We start from the raw sequence: 18442 nt of genomic DNA, 5'->3' as shown, positions 1-18442 counted from the left end.
TGGGGGGACTGCTCTAGCTATAGTTCCCAAGGCTAACTTGGTTAAAGCTGGGAGCCCACCGCTTCCAGTGACTCTTTCTTCAGAAATCCAGCCGGACTTTCCAAACCTCGCGATACAGAGGCAAGGCAGCTGCCTTGTGAATAGAGAGGTCGCACATTTCCTGCAACTGGCTGGAGACCTTTTCTTAAGGACAGAATCCTTCGGTCTTTCCTGCCTAGCTGTGACCTCTGTCTGCTTGAGGACAAGCAAGGAAGAAGACCACTTCCTCCAAACACCAGACTGTTGAACTCTGTTTAAACATCCCTGCTGTGTAATTCCATCCATCTCCCCCAAACCACGAAAGCTGGGGAAGCAAAGACTTCTCAGGCTCTGGCTCAGATAAACTAGAAACCAGATCTGACACACAAAATAAAGTGCTAGGAAGTAAGAGCCCGTGTCACCAAAGGATTATTTACCTTAGGAGATTTGCGGCAGGGTCCCTTTCCATAGTGAGCCCCCTTGGTAGGTCTTTCAGTTGTCAAGTGACACTGCTTTTCACGAGCACAGTGCGTCCCCGTGAGATCTGAGATCACACCCAACTTTACTGTAAACACATGTGCCACAGCCTCAGGAATTGACCTAAAGTGGAATCTCGGCTTGTTCTCAAAGCTTTGCTCCTCTTCTTAAAGAATGACAACACATTTAAAAACGGAAAAGACTAACTGAACACTAAGGACACTTGCTGCCGAAGCCCTTACATCTCCACTCTCCAGCCCACTCTCTCTGGGTTAAGAAGAGAATTTCTCTAACCATGTGGAAGAGCCTCCCTCCCCGGGTCCAGAGTCAGGGCGGTCACTGGGCTGTTTCAGAGCCTGTGCCTTGATAAACATCATTAATCACTTTACCTTCTGTGCCCAGCCTGGGGATAAGCAATTTCTCTTGACCTTAGTAGGCTAACTTCATGTATCTGCTAAAAGCACTGGCTCCTCTTATTTCCAAAGTAAATGAAGATAACAGTTGAGAGATCTGCTGTAGACATTTATTGAATCATCTGTTGCACCAACACTACATTGGTACAGAACAGTACTTCATAGAAGATTAGCCACAGGCAAAATAAACCACCACGGATCAGCTTGCGGGGGGGGGGGGGGGGGCTTTTGGGCTCCTTAGTCATCCAGCATATGCTTTGGCAAACAGGCCACTTTACAGACTTCTATTGCAAAGCCAAGGTTCCATGTCACTACGTGACATTCTGGCAAGGGAGATACACAATTGTACTCTGGATGTTTGTCTAAGGTGGAGTTTTCCCACGTGTAAACACTGACTACCAAGCGATGAAACAATTACTGGAGTCGATGCCATTGCAGAGCACAAACATCCTTACGCAGGGGCTGCAGTGGAGCCAGAGGGCCCACAGGTGGAGGCAGGCACCCTTGCTGGGAAGGGCACTGACCACGTCCACCTGCTCTGAGAAGCGGCATTGCCTGGGGCAGGACCCACCACAAAAGCCAAGTTTTAGAAATCCGAGCATTAAAGGAAGACAAGCCTTTTTCTCTAAGAAAGCATTTCGGTATGGAAAAGGCAACCGTTAAAAGAACAATAGTCAGTTTTGTAAATTTTATTAATGTCTTCATTTAAGTAAACTGTGTTTTGTCTTAAACCGTGTCATGCTCCTCAAAGCCCGGAAAACAAGGAGAGAACATTCGCCAAGTCCAAGGAGCACAAGATTGATGCTCTAATCACGTTATTTCTAGACTCAAGCCAAAGAGTGACTCAGCTAACAGCATTACACACTTAAGGGGTTAGGGGGATTAATCTGATTCGGACTTGGTCCAACTTCCTGCAAAGACAGGGCCAGGTAGGACAGGATGAAGCTTTCCTCCTGAACAGAAGCCGGCAGCCCCCACCGTCCCCATGACACAGCAGCCGGGTTTCATCTAAAACAAAACGGTCTGTGCCCGTCAAAACAGCCCTGAGTGAGCGCCTGAGGGTGGGGAGCTGCTAGCTGAGGCCCCCGCGGGAGAAGAGTCCCCAGCAGCCTGCGGGGGACCATCTCCTTCCTCCTCTGGCGGCTGCCCTCAGCAGCCAAGGGCGCCCCAAGTCCCCTCGGGCGAAGCCGCCCCGGAGGTAAAGGGTTGCAGAAAGGGAAGGCTCGAGAGAGCGCGGCTGGGCCAAAACCACATCTTCCTGGGGGCCAGTCCCTCCCCTCTCGCGGGGAACCTTGCCCTGAACACCAACATATTTTACACATAATATCACTGGCTCCGCGGCCAAAGACTGGGCCCAGACGGAGCGCGTGTTCGCCAGGCCAACAAGACTCCTGGGTTGAGGTCAGCGTCACACAAAGCAAGTCCTGGCTTCCGCAGGCCCCGCGGAACCCGCAGCCGCTGCCTCGAGGAGGCGCTGCCCCCCACCTCTCTCCGAAACCCCGGGCCAAAGCTGCTTCATCCGAGGGGGTGGCGGGAACACAAGCGGCGGGGGTCTGCGCAGGACTCAGGACAGCAGCGGCAAGGAGCGGTGGGCGGAGGGGCCGAGCCCCGAACCCCGGAACTCAGCGCCCAGGCGAGCAAGGCTGGCCCCGCCTCCCGTCCCCTCTGCCCGGCTCGGTGGTCACTGGGAGCTGGGACTGTCGCCCTCCGTCAGCGTCTTGAAGTCCATGGAGAGCGCTTGCTCTTCCGCCTGGAGGGGCCGCTTCCAGTCGGCGCGGGTCAGGATGTAGAGCACGACCGCGCCGAAGGCGACCAGCAGCAGGCCCAGCACGTTGGCCAGGATGCCCTCGGACTCGAACGCGCTGTACTTGGTCCTGCGGGGTTGGGGTGGAGGGAAAGGCCGCCCGAGGCGTCGCCGTGAGGCCGAGGGAGGGCCGCTCGTGCCGTGGGATCCCAGCCCAGGCGCCCCCCTCCCCAGAGGAGCCCCTACTCAGCGGCCCCGCGGCGCCAGCGGGGAGGCGGCGCTCACCCGAGCTGGAACAGCAGCGCCTCCTTCAGGCCCAGCAGAGCGGTGCCCACGGAGAGGAGGAAGATGGCGGCGCCGAAGAAGACGTGCTGCGGGCGGTAGCGGCTCCGCAGAGAGAACGACGCTCCGGGGAACAGGAAGAAGCCCAAGCCCACGAGCCACTGGAGGAAAGGCCAGGTGGTGCCGCAGACGGAGTGGCGCCAGCCGGCACAGCCCGAGGACGCCCCGAGCGGGCAGCGGTCTAGGGGACCGCGGAGGCCTCGGGCTTGAGAGGGGAGGCCGGAGCGCTGAGCACGTGGGGACCGCGAGCCGGCGCTCGAGGCCCGGCCTGGGCCAAGTCCACGTGCCGCGTCAGCACGCCGCCCGGCCCGCCGGGCTGGAGGGCCTCGCGCGCACCCCTGCCCCCTGAGCTCCTCGCCGCTGCGGGGCCCCGAAAGGACTCACCTGCGCGAGGAAGAGAACGAAGACCAGGATGCCGCACCAGCTGTGCAGGCTGTACAGGTCAGCGATGCCCTTCTTCCTGTGGTAGTCGAACACCGCCACCAGGCCTGGCCGAGGCGGGGGTCGCGTGAGGACAGGGCTGACGGGGAGGGAGGGGGGAGGTGACCCGAGGGAACCCCGACTGGCCAGGACTTGTGGGCTCTGGTCCCAGCTCCGCGGCGGCCGCGTCCCTGCCTCGAGGGGGAGGGGGCTGGACAGCTGAGCGGCCGCTTCCCGAGTCGGCGGCGGCGGGGGAAGGGCAGGCCGTGCCAGACACTCACCCACCAGGGCGATGACGAAGGCCAAGACGTGCAGCAGCCCGTGCAGGATTTTGGTGGTGCGTTTGGCCTCATTCCTGAAGACGCGGTAAACCAGCAGGGCTGGGGGGCCGTGAGAAAGGGAGTGACAGCGCGCTGACCTCAACACGAGGCCCTCCTGCCCCGGGTCGTTAAGGAGACACCCCAGGCCCGGGGGGCCGAGCACTGGGGGCTCGTCCAGGTGCCACGACCCCCGCCCCCGCCCACCACCTCTGGTCGGCTGTCCTGTGTATTCCAGGCCGTGTCTTAGGCTTGTTCTGCGGGCACACCGAGATGCCACAAAGCTTCAGGGTCCACTGCGTTTAGCAGGCAGGCTCCCTGGCTGGGAACCCCTGATTCTGCAAGCAGAACCTTTCCTTCACGAGCTAATGTAGAGCTGAGGTTTAGGGCCAGGGCCGCCTGGAGAATGCCTCTTAGGACTCTGCTGCTGGGGGGGTGGCAGTCACCAGGACCACCTCCAGGAAGAATGGGTCAAGCAGGTGCGGATCCTGCTTTCTTGTTACCAGAAGAAGGTCTGGCCCCCTGGCCTCCAGGCAAGGGGGGAGACTAACACGGCCTGGATCCTACCGCAGAGAGAAGAGCTCTCGTTCTGCCAGGTCCAACATCTTCCCCGAGACACGCGCGCACACACACACACATGCATGCACACACGCACGCTTTCTTTTGCCTGATTTCAAACTGCTTCTACAGCAGACATCCTGGCTCCCAGCCCAGCGCCTGGGCCTCCACTCTATGAAGTGCACGCGCCCTTGGATGCTCCTTGCTGAAGCATGAGGTGAACGAGCTGGGACAAGTCAGAAAGGACATGCCACCCACCAACGTCAGGGTCCCCCGGCTCTAGGCCAGCTTCCTCCTCTGACTGCAGAGACCTCGGGGGTGAGAGGGTCCCCGAAAATCTCCTCCCTCAGGTGACAGGGCCCCCAGGACTCACCGTCCCCCTGCAGGAAGACCAGGCCTATGATCATACAGAGGGGGTGCACGTTGAACTGCAGGGCGCTCTCCCAGGCGATGCCTCCTCGGTACGCACCGAGCCAGGCGCCAGTCACGGCCACCACAGTCAGGCCCAGCAGCTGGGAGAAGGCCACGTAGTAAGGCAGTGCCCTGGGGGCAGGTGTCCGGCCGGCAGGGCTCTCCATGCTGAGGCGGCTGCTTCAGGAAAGACGGCAGGGCTCAGAAGAACTGCCCATAGCCTCCGAATACACACCCCAGGCTTCCCGGCCGCCCCCCTTCAGCCCACTCCCCCCTCCAAGCCCACTCCCCCAGGCCTCTGCCAACGCAGCCAGCGCTCAGCAGGCAGACAGGCGGGCCCAGCCGTCCTGCAGGGACAGACCCACCGCTGGCTGCGCTTGTACCTGCAATGGGGGAACCGGTAAAGGTCCTCCCGTTCTGGCCAGAGCAGGAGGGCCCAGGACCTGTGCTCCACTTTCTGCCTCATGAGGCCCTGTGTTTTCTCAGGTGGGTCCCCAGGTGAAATACGGAGACGTGAGCAAAATCCTTGAAGGTGCAGGGATTTCCCCCTCAGGGAGCATCATGAGGGACATCTGGGGGATGAAGTGGGCAGCTGCCTCCCCCCCCCGCGCCTGCCTTTTCAGTTCCCAAGGGGAGATGAGAGGATCCTGCCACCGTGCAGCCCCCTCCGCGCCACCTGATAGGAGGACTGTGCTCTTTGCAGGACAGGACACGGGACAGGAGCCACTGAGCAGCCTGTTGAGCTTCCTGTCTCATCTTCCCCTCCAGGCCGGGAGCAGCGGACCTCCTCCCTCAGGCCAGGCCTCTCTGAGATGCACAAGGTGAGAACTCCTGGGGTCACTAAACTCACAAGGATCCTGTGAGAGCCCAGATGTGTCACTGCTCTGGCCCACAGACAAGGAACCGGAGGCTCAGCTGGGCTGGAGGAACCCGCACTCAAGGGCCAGAGGAAGGCAATTCCTGGTTCTGGGCCAGTCCACAGCCTCTCCCCATCTCAGGATGGCCTCTGAGTCAGCTCTTTCCCTTGAACCTGCTGGTTCTCTCCACACGGGTGGCAGAGGCAGCCAGGGACAGAGGGAGGAGGCAGGCAGTGAACAAGTGTGGGTGGCCTCGGTTCACTCGGCCTCGGTGCCGTCACTGTTCCCGGAGGGCCGGGCACTCCGTTTCCCCCAACTCGCCTCCCCCAGGGCCCTGCCTCTCCCAGCTGCAGTGGAGACACCCTGCTTCTTCCTCAGCAGCAGCGCACAACAGCCGGGCAGAGACGTTTGAGTAACAGGTCTCGAGGTCCCGCTAGTGCTGAGCACACACCCTCTACCCTGTGCGGCTCAAGAACTAGTTTCCACTTGGCCTGGCCTTGTCCTCCTGGTGATCGGACCATCTTTACCCCCAGTTCTCTCCGCCACCTTTAACAACTGTTGGCAACTCCACCGTTTAAAACGGGGGCAGCAGGTGTTAATAATACCCACTCCCTGCAGTAAGATACAGAGAAGCAAAAAAAGAAAAATTACAACTTATCAATATTTTGATTTATATCCTTTTCTTCTAAAAATATACAGATTCTTTTATAGAAACAGGACCATACCAATTTTTAACCTGCTTTTTTTAACCTGGTGATAGATCATGCCCGTCTTTTCACGTCAGTGACTATATGGCTATGTCATCTTCGCCTTATGTGGCTGTTTCATATTTTACTCAATCGCTGGATCTCCTGTTGTTAAATACTTAGCCAGCTTTCAATTTCACTAAACAACACTATGTGGTCATCTTTGCACACTTGTCTAATTAATTCCCAAATGGAGAAATGGAATCCTGAGCAAGGGGTAGGCTCTTTTTCAGGTTTTGAATATATTCTCTCAAATCATCTTCCAGAAACACACCCTTGGCAGGTGGGAACACCTATTTCCAGAAGGTCTGGGCAACAGTCTAACCTATTCTAAAACTCCTGTCCCCATGCTTATCTGTCACCTCCACACTGGTTAACTCCTAAATCTAGTGCCAGTCTGTCCTCTCCCCCAAACTCAAACCCCATTTTTATCACTAACATCTCTACCCAGACTCCCCTCAAACACTTCAAACTCAGCACATTCAAAGTCACATGCCATTCCTGACCTCCCAGGCTGCTGGCACAGCCACCCTTCTAGTCCCAGCACCAAATCCTAGGGCTTCTCCCTCAGGCCATGCCATCACTTGTCTCCCAGCCATCTTCATTGCCACCACCCAAGCGAGGGCCTGGAGCTTCTGCTCCGTCTCCCTACCCTCCTCAATCTGCCTGACCCACCAAGCACAGGCACAAAGCCAGCTCCCCCAGTCATGTCACCCCACCGAGCACAAAGGGCCACCAGTGCTTGCCGGTCAAGTGCCAACTGCATAACCTGATCCTGAGTTTCCAACTGCACCCCCGACTGCTTTGCTACCACGTCCACTCGGAGGAGATGCTCCCGGTTCCTCGGCTCTAACTAACACACCCCGTTGTTAGTCCCTCCACCTCCAAGGACTCGCTCCACGACCTGAAGCCAGCGTTTTGTTCACCACTTTGCCCCTCTCCTCTGCGTCCCCAAGGCTGGCCTGGCGCTTACTTACCCTGGTGGCTGTTAAGCTCGTGTGGGCCTCTCTGCTAAAGTGCCCATGAGCTCCCTGAAGGCAGGGAGTGCATCTAACTCTCCCTTGGGGATCCTCGGAGATCGAATCCCTTGCGCCACCAACTCCAACAGGAAAAGCATACGGAACCGGGAAAGGCTGTCCTCCGCTCCTTTATTAGATTCCTCCCGAGAGCCCGGGGCAGAGTCAGAATCTGATTAGCTCTGACTTAGGAAGAGCAGGAGGAACGTGCTCTGCCCTGGCCAACCTGCCACAGTCTCCCCGCCTGAGGGACACTGAGGACAGAGGGGGAGCTCGGGGCTGCAACCCATCACTGTCGTTCACGGGGCCCGAGACGCTTCGTGGTGACGCAGGCCAGAGCCAGCTTTTCTCCTTGCCAACCAGTCTCCTCACGACACAGGCAGAAATCAGTTCTCTTTGTAACGGTGATACTGATTTATAATATGAAATGTATGGGCAGAGCCCCTAAAACCCTAGGAATTTCCCACCTGAAGAAAGCAATCAGCGTTTCTTTTGTTATGTTCACATAATTTGCATTATGTTAATGAAGACCCTGGAAAACCTGGGAAAGGAGGCTGAAAACCAGGGGAACCGCCTCTAAACGACAGTGGGAACTTTCAATCCCACCCTTGACCTCTTGGGAGGGAGAAAAACTGGAGATTGAGTTCAGTCATTAATAGCCAATAATTTATTCACTTGTGCCTCTATAATGAAGCCTCCATAAAACTCCAAAAGGCCGGGGTTTGGAGCTCCCGGGATGGTGAAGGCATCCATATGCCAGGAGGGTGGCACACCCCAATTCCCTGGGGATGGAAGCTCCTGTGCTGCAGACGTTGCCCTGTGTACCTATTCATCTGGCTGTGCCTGGGTTACCTCCTTTTATAATAAACCAATAATCTAACAAGTTCCTCTGAGTTCTCTAAGCTGCTCTAGCAAGTTAATTGAACCTGAGGAGGGGGTTGTGAGAAGCTCTGATCTATAGCCTGTTGGTCAGTGGCACGGGTGACAACCTGGGCTTGCAGTTGGCATCTGATGGGGGTGGAGAGCAGTCTTGCGGGACTGAGCCCTTAACCTGTGGGATCTGGCGCTGTCTCCAGGAAGACAGTGTCAGAACTAAGTTAAATTGTGGGACACCAGCAGCATCTGCTGAGACGAGACATGGAGATTCCCTCGGTGGCATTGAGAACAAAACACAGCAGAACAGCGTGATGACTCAACATGAGGCTTTAGTGTCCTGTACTGAAAACTCACATCCTCAATTCCCTTGGGAGTCTGAACCCCAGTGCTGTTTGCACTCCCACGGTGGCAGGACTGGAGAGCACAGCTCCTCACAGCTGTGAGCCCCCTCTGTACTCAGCACTGCCGCACTTCTCTCTTGAGTCTTTGCAGTAACCTGTGATAGCAGGAGCCTTACCCCAGTTTGCCCAATGAGAAAAGTGGGACTCAAAGAGGATAAATGACTTGCCCAAAATCATCCACAGCAAAGAACTGCTCAACTCAGTTGCTTATGGAGCCCCTAAGATATGCCAGCCACGGGAGGAAGCTAGAGAAGGGGCTCATGTATATCCCTACCCGGCCACCCTCCTTCCTGTCAGAGCACAGGATGGGGATGTCAGATCTTTAGCAGCCTCTGGAACTTTAGGCTGTGTGACAGTCACTCCTCTGCTCCCACACACACCTGCAGTCAGATTCCCTTTAATGCAATCAGACAGGGCCATGAGCTGCCGTAGGGCTTGGACGCGCCAAGCATCCCTCTCCCTCCCTGTGCCCACAGAGTTTCATTGAAAGGCCACTGGGCCTAATCTTATTATGGGGACCAGACACCAAACACGTCCCACAGCCTGGAAGCAGGGAGCCTGGGCTGGCCACAGCCCTCCTTATCCACAGCAGGGTTTTAATTGAGTTAGAAAAGATTGTGTTGGGGGTTAAGATGTTTTTTTGATGGGTAAAGGGGGGAACAACTAATTATCCTAGACTGTCCTTGAATATGATGAAAGAAAGGGCAAAATGAGGGCTGAGCTGTTAGGTGGGGCACTTTCTTATCACCCACACCCAAGCAACCCCCAGGAAGAAAGCAAAGCTTCAAGTCAGACACTACGCTCACTTCTCTGCTGGGTCCAGGGCTCCCCCCAAAAATGCCTTGATTTTTGTTAAAATCATAAGAAAAAACAAGCTTCTTGGGTTAAAGAAGATATTTTAATTTTTAATCCAGCCTGGATTGTATTTGTCTTTATATCAGTGCAGTTGTAAAATATTCTTTTTTTTTTTTTTTTTTATGAAGGAAGGGGAAAGTCACAATGCAGCCCTGATCAGATGGATGTGATTTCAAAGCCAGCCCCACTGTTCATGACTGTGTTCACCCAGGTGAGCCAAGTGCCCTCTCTGAGCCTCTTCCACAAGGTAGGAGGATGTTGAGATCCACTTTACTGGCCTGTAGCAAAGATTAAGCAGGATAAACATATACCAGTGCCTGGCACAGTGCTTGCCACACAGTTCACGCTCAATTACATAGCAGTCTAACAAAAACTAAATCTTGTCCTAAGAGTACCTTAGGAAAAGTCACACATCAGAAGCTGTTGACATGAGGTTTGGGACCACAGAGAGCCAGATGGCAGCAGATAGCACAATGACCCCCTCTAATAAATCCATAACCCCCCTTCTGTCTACTGTGAATCCCCGCACTGAGCAGAAACCCCTGGATCAGGGTGAATTCCTCCTCCAAAGCCTTCTAGTGCTGCTGGACCACCTGGTGTTAGAAGCCGCCCGAGCTCTGCTTGCCAAGGGCAGGTGGCGCAGGCAGGGAAGCAGTGGGCCAAGCAAAGCAGTCACTCAGGTCCAGGAGGCTCCTCCTGTGGGGGTGGGGCGGGAGCCCTTTCTCTGCATTGGGCTCCCCTTGGCATTTACAAGTTGCCTATTTTCTGCCTCAGTCCAGTTTCACAAGAGAAATCAAAATATCTGTGAGACCGTAGCAAAGTTTTGTGGGTTGTTTTGTTTTTCATTTGCTATGAAAATGAAGGAAGAGAATCCAGATGGAGCTTCATTTAATGAGTTTTAGAAAATCCTCAGACAGTCTAGGTAGAATGAGAGAAGAGAGGGGCAACCAGAAGGGAAAAAAGACTTGGGAAGGGTGCCAGCCTTTAAAGACCTGTGTGGGACTCCAGAGTTTACATGGATCCTCCTCTGTGCGGTGCCCTGGGGGAAGGGCAGGCAGAGAGGGGAGGTGGCCCTGCCATTACCCAGGAGTCAAAGGCAGCAGCAGATGGCTTCCTCAGCTCAGTTCTGCACCCCCTGCACCCAGCGTTCAAGAGCCTACCAAGGAGTAAGGATTTCTGAAATGAGAAACTCCTCTCACATTAAGAAGCTGGGGGTGTTGGAGAACAAGGAAGGGATCTACTGGCTAAACTCCCTACCCCACGAGGAAAGGGGCAGAGGAGGGAGGCCCTGCCACTATAGCGAAGCAGCGCAGTTTCAGGTTTCAAAGGAACAGTCGTAGCAAACGTTGGTTGATTCACGTCTACGCTACCTAGTTTCTAGGTAGCGGAGGGTCCATACATAAACTTGGAGTCACATGGTGCTGTTGTGACTTGGGCAGAGACTCCGCACACAGGCAGACCCGGGGCGGACGGCTGACAGCTCCAGGAGGGAGCGGGACGCGCTCTTTAACCTCAGGCCTTGCTCCGCGGCCCCCGAGCCGGGGAAGCAGGTGAGGTGAGCAGGTGTGGCGGCCGGAGAGGGGAGGAGAAAAACTGGCTGCGGCGTCAGGATCCTGGCCCGTCACTGCGCGGGCGCGGTCCCTCCCGAGGCAGGGCACACCTGAGCCCGCCGTCCCCCCCCCCCCACACATACCCGGACCCCGTCCCGACTCAGCGCGGGGTCTCGGCTCGCATTTACCCTCGCAGGCCGCCTACCTGGCCGGTCGCCGGGCCCAAACCTCGTTCCCGCCGATCAGCGCCGCGCCACCAACTGGGCGGCGAGCTCCCAGCTCTGAGCCAGGGCTGCTCTACCGGTTCCGCGAGCCGCGCCGCCCTCCGCGCTACCGCGTCGCCATGGAAACCGAGCGGAGGGTTGGCCGCCGGGCTCGCTGCGCGGCAGGCGGGGCGGGGACCGGAAGTGCCCCTGCGGGTCCGCGCACATGCGACCCGGCCCGGCACCCCCTAGTCCCCGGTCAGGGGGCGGCCCCGCCAGACGCCAAACTCAAGCCCTGCCGCCCGCGTGGTACGGGCCACGGCGCGAGAACCTTGGCAACTGTGTCGCGACCTGCAGACCGGAGCTCGTGTAGCCTTCGAATCCTGGCCTCGCGACCTGGCTTCGGGGTCGCGCCACGTTCGGGGGCATATGGGGTCTGCGTCTCCGTGGGTGTAGGGAGCTTCCTAGCCTAGGCCCGGCTTCTCCCGAGCAGGGCGGGGCGGGGGCGGGACCCAGGGCCGCGGGAGGGGGATGCGGCCTGGCCTCAGCGCTTCCAGTCTCCCTCCTCTCCCTCCCAGCTTCTTCCCTCTCCTCTCCCTGCCCCGCCCCACTCCGCCCCGCGCTCAGGTGGCCGCTAGGTGTCAGGCGCGGCCTGGGCCTTGGCCCGCGCTCTTGCGGGTCCTGCAGCCCCGGAGGAGCCCTTAGCCTCGCAGCCAGGAGGGAAGAGGTGTCATTGTGCAGGGAGGCCCGACTCAGCCCTTCCCCAGTTCCGCAGCGCCCCCACGCACACATTAGGTGACGTTTTGCCCGCTTTTCCCAAGCCTGGGACCTTTTCCTGACTCACTGCTCCCCCTCCCACCCTATCCCCCACAGCCTAAGGATAAATACCAGTTCTCACCATCCTTTCCTGAAGGCCTAGACCTTGCCATCCATCGGTAGCCTCCCCAGCCCCACCCACTAAGAGAGGAAGGGGCCAAGGCCAGGCTGGGGGCCAGCCCCTACAGCAGCCCAGTCCAAGCCTCCTATCCAGGAAATGCTGTGGGTAGATAACAAGTCCAGCTCAGACCTCGTACAAGCTCAGAACAAAAGGTTCTTTCCTGTCGGATGCCTGGCAAGACTCACCAAGGGCCTGGCAGAAGTAAGGAAAGGGGGCTTTCTCTCCCCCCCCCAAACATAAATGAGCCTCAGCAAAAGGACACCCCTCCTCCACCCCCACGCTCCTCCCCCTCCCCTAGGGCTGCGTGCTTCCCATGAGCCTGGCTGATGGCTCCCAGAAAGCCCTGGCCAGGGTGGGCCTTGGGGAACCAATACCCCCTTACAGAGAGAACAGACTCTTAAGGGCATGGCAAGACACCAGGGTGCCCACTAGCCTGGGCACAGCTCCAGATGGGGCAAACCCAGCTGGGCCCACCCCCTCAGAGTGACAGAGCTTAAATCCTCCACAAACATAAGTTTTGTTGGGGTAGCTTTCCAGCTGGAGGGAGTTAAAGGACATTTTAAATTAAGAAACAGCTTCCTTCACATACCAGCAGGCAAACAGGAGGCAACACGTGCCTTGTGAGTTGAATCTTTGGAGCGGAGCCATTTCCCATTGTTTGGCCTGCATATTTCGGTTTGGAGGAGGAGGACTGGGGTGGGCAGGGCTGCAGAGAAGTGCAGAGCTTGCTGGGGACTTGATTTGAGCTTCCTGATGCAGGGCTTTTAGCCCCTTCCAAAGCCACCTGCTGAGGTGGCTTGGAGCCCTTTGGGTCCTCCCCACCCACCCCATGTCCCTTCAGCCCTGGGCTGCAGCACTTTCCCCTTAGCAGGGCTCTCAGAAGGGGATGGAGGTGGCTGTCTAAGCTAGGGTGCCTCCACAGGGACTGTTCACATGGGACTTAGCTCTAAGGACTCATGGCTCCATCCTGCCATTTTTAAGAGTAGTGAACCCACCAAACTGCAGTCAAGCACCAGGGCCCCATGGCCTGGCCCCCTGCTGCCAGAACCCCCCAGCCACGATGGCAGACACCCATTCTCTTCCTTCCCCATCCCTGCTGCCTTGGAGACCAGAAAAGCATCACGTTACAGCTGGAGGCGGTGATCGACCAGGAGTACAGCCTTTTAGACCCCTTCTTGGGGACCAGAGTTGTGGCTCAAGCTTTTCCATGCAAACCTTCTTTTTCCACACTCACGGCACTAGCCTTTCTGTTCCTCAGACTCACCAAGTTCACTCCCGTCCTCCTCTGGAATGTTCTCTCCATCATCACTTGACTCATTCCTTCAAATCTCAACACAAACAGCCCCTCTTCAGAAAGGCCTGCGTGGACTATCACGTCCAGTAGCTGGGGTCAGGGGTCGAGATGTAGGGCAATACCTTGGATTAAGTGTGCTAGTGACGGCCCTGGGAAACCAGCTTTGAGCTCGCCCTGTTCTTTGGCCAAAAGTGTTTATAAAGAGCAAGAGGAACCCAGACAATGTGCAGAATGTCCCTTGGAAAAGGACCCCAGATCCTCTAGCACCTGGTGGATCACGTCTGCCTTGATAGGGTTCCAAGACCTAGAAAGAAGGAAGAAACCCCAAGATGCCTGATTAAATTTGAATTTAATTTTTTGGGGCATAAGTATGTCCCACATATGACAAACAATATACTTAAAATATATTCAATGTTTATCCAAAATGCACATGTGACTGGGTGTCCTGTATTTTCTCTGTCAGTCCTACCCTTGTTCTTGTGTGGGGAGGACAGGAGGGCCTTCGAGCAGTTCTGGCCCCTCCTAGCAGAGCTTCCCTACCCTCAGCAGGCTGAAACACCCACTTAGCTCCTGTTCCACAGGTGCTTTAGGCAGAGGCCTTAACCTTGAGCTGCAGGGAATACCAGAGGCATTGGATATGGGGCTCCCCATCCCTAAGGCCTGTAAGATGCCAACACACACAATTTGTTCACTCTTTAAAACAGTTTTTATCCAGTCACTTCAATGTGCTCAGCACAAGGTGACATTGGGGATGTGACAATGAACAGGACAGGCACAGCCCTGTACTCTTCAGACCCTACCAGTGCATAGAAAGGGCGATTAACCTGATGTGAGGGTCAGGGCAGGCTTTGGGGGCATGGCATAAAGCTGAAGGGCCAGCAGGGATTCATGTGGCAGAGGGCCAGCAGGGATTCATGTGGCAGAGGGACAGCAGAGACCGGAGTGTTGGCTGGAAAGCAGAGGAGGAGGCCCAAGCAGTACTGCCGGAACAGGAGCCGACACTCCTGAACCAAAGCCTGCGCCGGCTCTGGGAGGTGGGCCCGGCGCTGGAGTGGCAGGTAGTCAAAGGACACATCTGGCCCAGCTGTACAGCGAGGGCGAGCTCGGCCTTCAGCAGGGGGCGGCATCCTCAGGCCTCTCCCTGGGGAACTTGCTCCACCTTCCTTGAAAAGAAAACGTGTCTGAATCTGAAAGTGCATGCCTACTTTGATGAGCTTAAAATGGAATTCTAATAATCACTCGGGTCAGGGGACAATGCTGTATTCTAGCCTCACGGGCAGCGGAGGTGGCCAGAAAATCAGTAGCTGGAGCAGGAGCCGCCAGCGCATCCAGCAGCGCAGCGGCGACAGTGGCGAGTAGCAGCGAGGCGGGGACTGACCACAAGGCTTTCAGTGACGACAGTGAGTCACCTGGGACCTCCAGAATGCAAGAGAATTGGGCTGCCGGACGTCTCAGGCTGTGAGTCCTGGGTTGACCCCAACGTTGGTTGTGTCTGGGAAAACAAGATTTAGATAAACAAGAGTACGCTGTCCACGAGCCAAGAGAACACTGCAAGAGGAATGGAGAAGCGATGAGAGCGGGACGGTCAAGCCAACTTTCACTTCTGCCGCTGGTTCACACTGGCCGTGGGAGGCATTGGCAGTGGAGGCTGCCAGCCCGGTGCAGGAGATGGCAGACAGCACTGGCCCCCCAAAGGCCAGGCCGAGGGCTTTCCTAGCCCCTTGGGGCGCCTCTGTGCAGCCCCGGGCGGCAGGCTGGGTGGGGGCGGGGGAACCAGGAAGAAGTCTGCTCCCCCCCCCCTTTCTTTCTGCAAAGGTTTATGGGGCACTGACCTGTGGCAGACGTTGTCGCAGGTGCTAGGGAGACAGTAATCCATTGCTTTGGTGTTACCTATGTGTGATGTGGAGGAAACAGATCACGGAAAGGTAGACAGATCACACACACACTCGGAGAAACCAGTTGTGTGATAACAGGTGAGCTGAAGAAAGCTGAGCAGGGGAGGGAGGGCCTCTGAGGAGCAGTGAGGGCGCCAGCACGGGAACATCGGGGAAGGCGATTCCAGCCCACGGAAGAGGCCGAAGGGCAAAGGCCGCAGGCCAGGAATGTGCACAGCCTCCATTCGCTCCTGCCTCCCACACGTCTCTTCCCCCAATGCAGGAGAGGCCTGCCGCGTGTGCAGATAGGCAGTAATGGGGTCAATAGGGAGGGTAGAGCTTGACACCGTGAGGTGTGGAGCAGGGACCCCACCAGAGGTGCCTGGGGCATCTAGAAGTGTCTGCGGGCACGTAGATGTTGTTGCGGCTCTCACCCACGGGAGAATCTGGACATCAGTCCCAGCCCACGTTTGCCCAGTGGTGGTGGCCTGGCCCGAGCAGGGAGCAGGGAGCGCAGCCCCAGCAGGACCCTCACCTGGAAGGAAACCATGAGGAGGTTTGTGTCCCAGTCGCATCCTCCATCCCACCTTCCCACTTTGCTCCTGGAATCTGTCAGTCATTGAGTCAGTCAGCAAATACTGAAGACCTGCTGTGCGAGTGCTGGGGGCACTGTGGAGAGCAAAGGTGTGAGACCCAGGTGAGGAGTGGCCAAAGCATGAGGTGGTGTCAGCGAGGGAGAACATGAGCTGCTGATAATGACAGCCATCTAATCATCTCCGCAAACAGGCCTTAAACCCTAGGGCCAGGACTCCTGAACTTTGTTCAAAGCCTGTGACAGCTGAGTTCTTATCTTGACTCCTAGCGCTGTTCCAGCTCTGGCTGCGCACACACACCCCTGCCCCCGCCCTCGTTCTCAGCCGCGCTCATCATGCCAGGAGTGGGGTGAGGATGCGGAGGCTGCTCTGAGCTGAAAGTGCAAGGTGACCAAGCCACGGCCTGCAGGAGCCCCGAGTGTGAGGTGGGCGAAGGCACAGGCAGTGTTTCCCAGCTGTAGTTTTATGACAGCCCTCTTCCAGGGGAGGACACTGCTGAGCCAGAGGAGCAGAAAGGAGGGGGTGGAAGAAGAGGGTGGATGGAAGTCGCCGTCTCTGATGCGTGCACCAAGGCTGGTGACTCTTCCAAGGTCATAGCATGTCAGCAGCGCACTGGTCTAAGTCAGAGCTTAGCCCTGCTCTGCCTCATGGCTCCCCTCATCCCTTATGCTCCTCTGACCTTGGCCATCGCCTCCTGCCTGAGTGCTCCTGTCATTCCAGCTGGTCCTGATCTGAGAGTGGATTAGATTAGAAGGTACCCTGACCTTAGCTCAGAACTTCCTCCACCCAAGAAGCTGCACTCCTCTGATCCCTCCCAGCCAGTGGGAGACCCTAAGAGGGGGGCCAGGGAGAATCACTCCTCTCAGCTGGTCCCCCAAATTTCAGTTAATCCCCTAGTTTCTTGCTTCATGGCCCATTGTAGGGCAGTCATGCCTCCTGCTCTTTTTTTTTTTTTTTTTTTTTTTGCTTTTTATGGCTGCACCCCATGGCACATGGAATTTCCCAGGCTAGGGGTCGAATCTGAGCTACAGCTGCCAGCCACAGCCACAGCCACAGCAACTCTGGATCCAAGCCGCATCTGTGACCTACACCACAGCTCACCCCAATGCCGGATCTCTGACCAACTGAGCAAGGTCAGGAATCGAACCTGCATCCTCATGGATACTAGTCGGGTTCGTTTCCACTGCACCACGACAGAAACTCCCATGCCTCCTGCTCTTGAAGGATCTAAGGAGCCAGAGCTGGGCCCTCCTCCTATGGTACCGGGTAGCTCAGTCGTCCAGCTGGGCTTCTGGGTAGCTCACCCCAAAGCTCCAGGGCCCAGAAATGTTTCCTACGGTCCATCTCCTGGGTTACAAGGACTAAGGCTGTTGGAAGGCAAGGATACTGCTTAGAGGCTCTAATACATTGTTCTTCCCAACATCCCATTATGCACATAGCCCTGAACAGCTGGAAGGCAGTGTCAAGAAAAAAGAGATGTGACTTCGAGTGCTCTCATCCATCTTGAGGGGCTTCTCTCCCCTCACTTCTGATAAACACAGACCCCTCCAAGGGCTCAGTCCCGGCTTCCCTTGGCCATGCAGTCCAGACTGGTAGCGTCATGCCAGTGAGCCTCACTTCCAAGCTCTTTAGAGACCCCGTGCTCTGTTTCCTGCCCTCCCCACCCCACCCCACCCCACCTCCAGCATCCCCACATGCCCAGGTGGCCAGGTCAGCATCAGTCACATGCAGTGAACAGCACCAGCTGTCTCCACCCCTACCTGCAAGATGATTGGGTCTGGGTGGGCCCACCACTGAGCCAGGCCCCATCCAGCTTCCTCTGCAAGGAGGTTTCTCCCAGAAACCCCAGTGCCTCTCTTGCCAGCTGACCATCAGAGAGCTGCTAGAACAAAAGGGTCTCAGCTCAGATTCTTTATTCCTCTTATGCACATTGGTCAACCCACACACCCCATTCTCAAAGGGGGGGTGACCTGAGGTGGCCTCTCAAGAGCTGCCTCCTAAAACAAAGCAAACTACTCCAAGGTAACTTAAAACAAAATGTCATTTTCTCAGAGTTCCTGTTGTGGCTCAAGGGTAACAAACCTGACTAGTGTCCAGGAGGATGCAGGTTGATCCCTGGCCTCGCTCAGTGGATCAGGGATCCGGCGTTGCCACGGCTGTGGTGTAGGCCAGCAGCCACAGCTCCAATTCAACCCCTAGGCTGGAAACTTCCATATGCCATGGGTGTGGCCCTAAAAAAAAGACCAAAAAAAAAATGTCATTTTCTCACCTAAGAGCCCCTCCTCTGACCCATCTTTGATGCCTTCCAGGGAGTTTAAATGAAGGGTCCCAGGAAAGGGATGGAGAGGACAGGCAGAGGGCCACCGTGTGCTGCTGGGGCTGGCGGTGGGGCTGGAGACCCTTCAGGAGCCCTGGGCATTCAGAGGGCCTACCGGGCCCTGGGCATGTGGAGGTGGGCGCAGACCCCGAAGATGAGTTTGCTTCCCGTGCCCCGGGCCCATGATGGAGGCCGGAGTGGAGCCAGCAGGAAGATGCCTCTC

The 18442-nt window shown here is 56.7% G+C and overlaps 2 protein-coding genes and 1 long non-coding RNA gene across 9 annotated transcripts in view; 1 reads left to right on the top strand and 2 right to left on the bottom strand.

The window, feature by feature from the left end:
* Nucleotides 1-1004: 1004 nt before the first annotated feature.
* CYB561 (cytochrome b561) lies at nt 1005-12154 on the bottom strand. 7 transcript variants are annotated; one of them, XM_021066012.2, is made up of 6 exons: nt 12103-12154; nt 4663-4880; nt 3696-3794; nt 3379-3482; nt 2938-3095; nt 1005-2782 (listed from the first exon to the last, which is right to left on the bottom strand). In XM_021066012.2, exons 2-6 carry the CDS (start codon nt 4865-4867, stop codon nt 2590-2592), a joined length of 759 nt encoding a protein of 252 aa, XP_020921671.1. In that variant the 5' UTR covers nt 4868-4880; nt 12103-12154; the 3' UTR covers nt 1005-2589.
* LOC146398065 (uncharacterized) overlaps nt 5394-18442 on the top strand; it is a 27443-nt gene continuing 14394 nt past the window's right edge. The window contains exons 1-2 of the long non-coding RNA XR_014820998.1: nt 5394-5521; nt 9580-9662. This is a non-coding gene — a long non-coding RNA (uncharacterized LOC146398065). The remainder of the gene's footprint in view (nt 5522-9579; nt 9663-18442) is intronic.
* LOC110256165 (uncharacterized) overlaps nt 13770-18442 on the bottom strand; it is a 7440-nt gene continuing 2767 nt past the window's right edge. The window contains exons 3-6 of the mRNA XM_084983151.1: nt 17663-17784; nt 15845-15978; nt 15268-15325; nt 13770-14927 (exon numbers count right to left, since the gene is read on the bottom strand). Coding sequence (XP_084839277.1) covers nt 14651-14927; nt 15268-15325; nt 15845-15978; nt 17663-17784 — 591 coding nt within the window. The 3' untranslated portion in view covers nt 13770-14650. The remainder of the gene's footprint in view (nt 14928-15267; nt 15326-15844; nt 15979-17662; nt 17785-18442) is intronic.

The sequence above is a fragment of the Sus scrofa genome, chromosome 12, assembly GCF_054392235.1.
Source record: "Sus scrofa isolate SSC_HxYL_T2T_F1_AM1 chromosome 12, Sscrofa_HxYL_maternal_Yorkshire_Landrace_v2.0, whole genome shotgun sequence".
Lineage (NCBI taxonomy): Eukaryota > Metazoa > Chordata > Mammalia > Artiodactyla > Suidae > Sus > Sus scrofa.
Note: the sequence above shows the minus strand (reverse complement) of the source record. Positions and strands in the feature narration are given on the sequence as shown.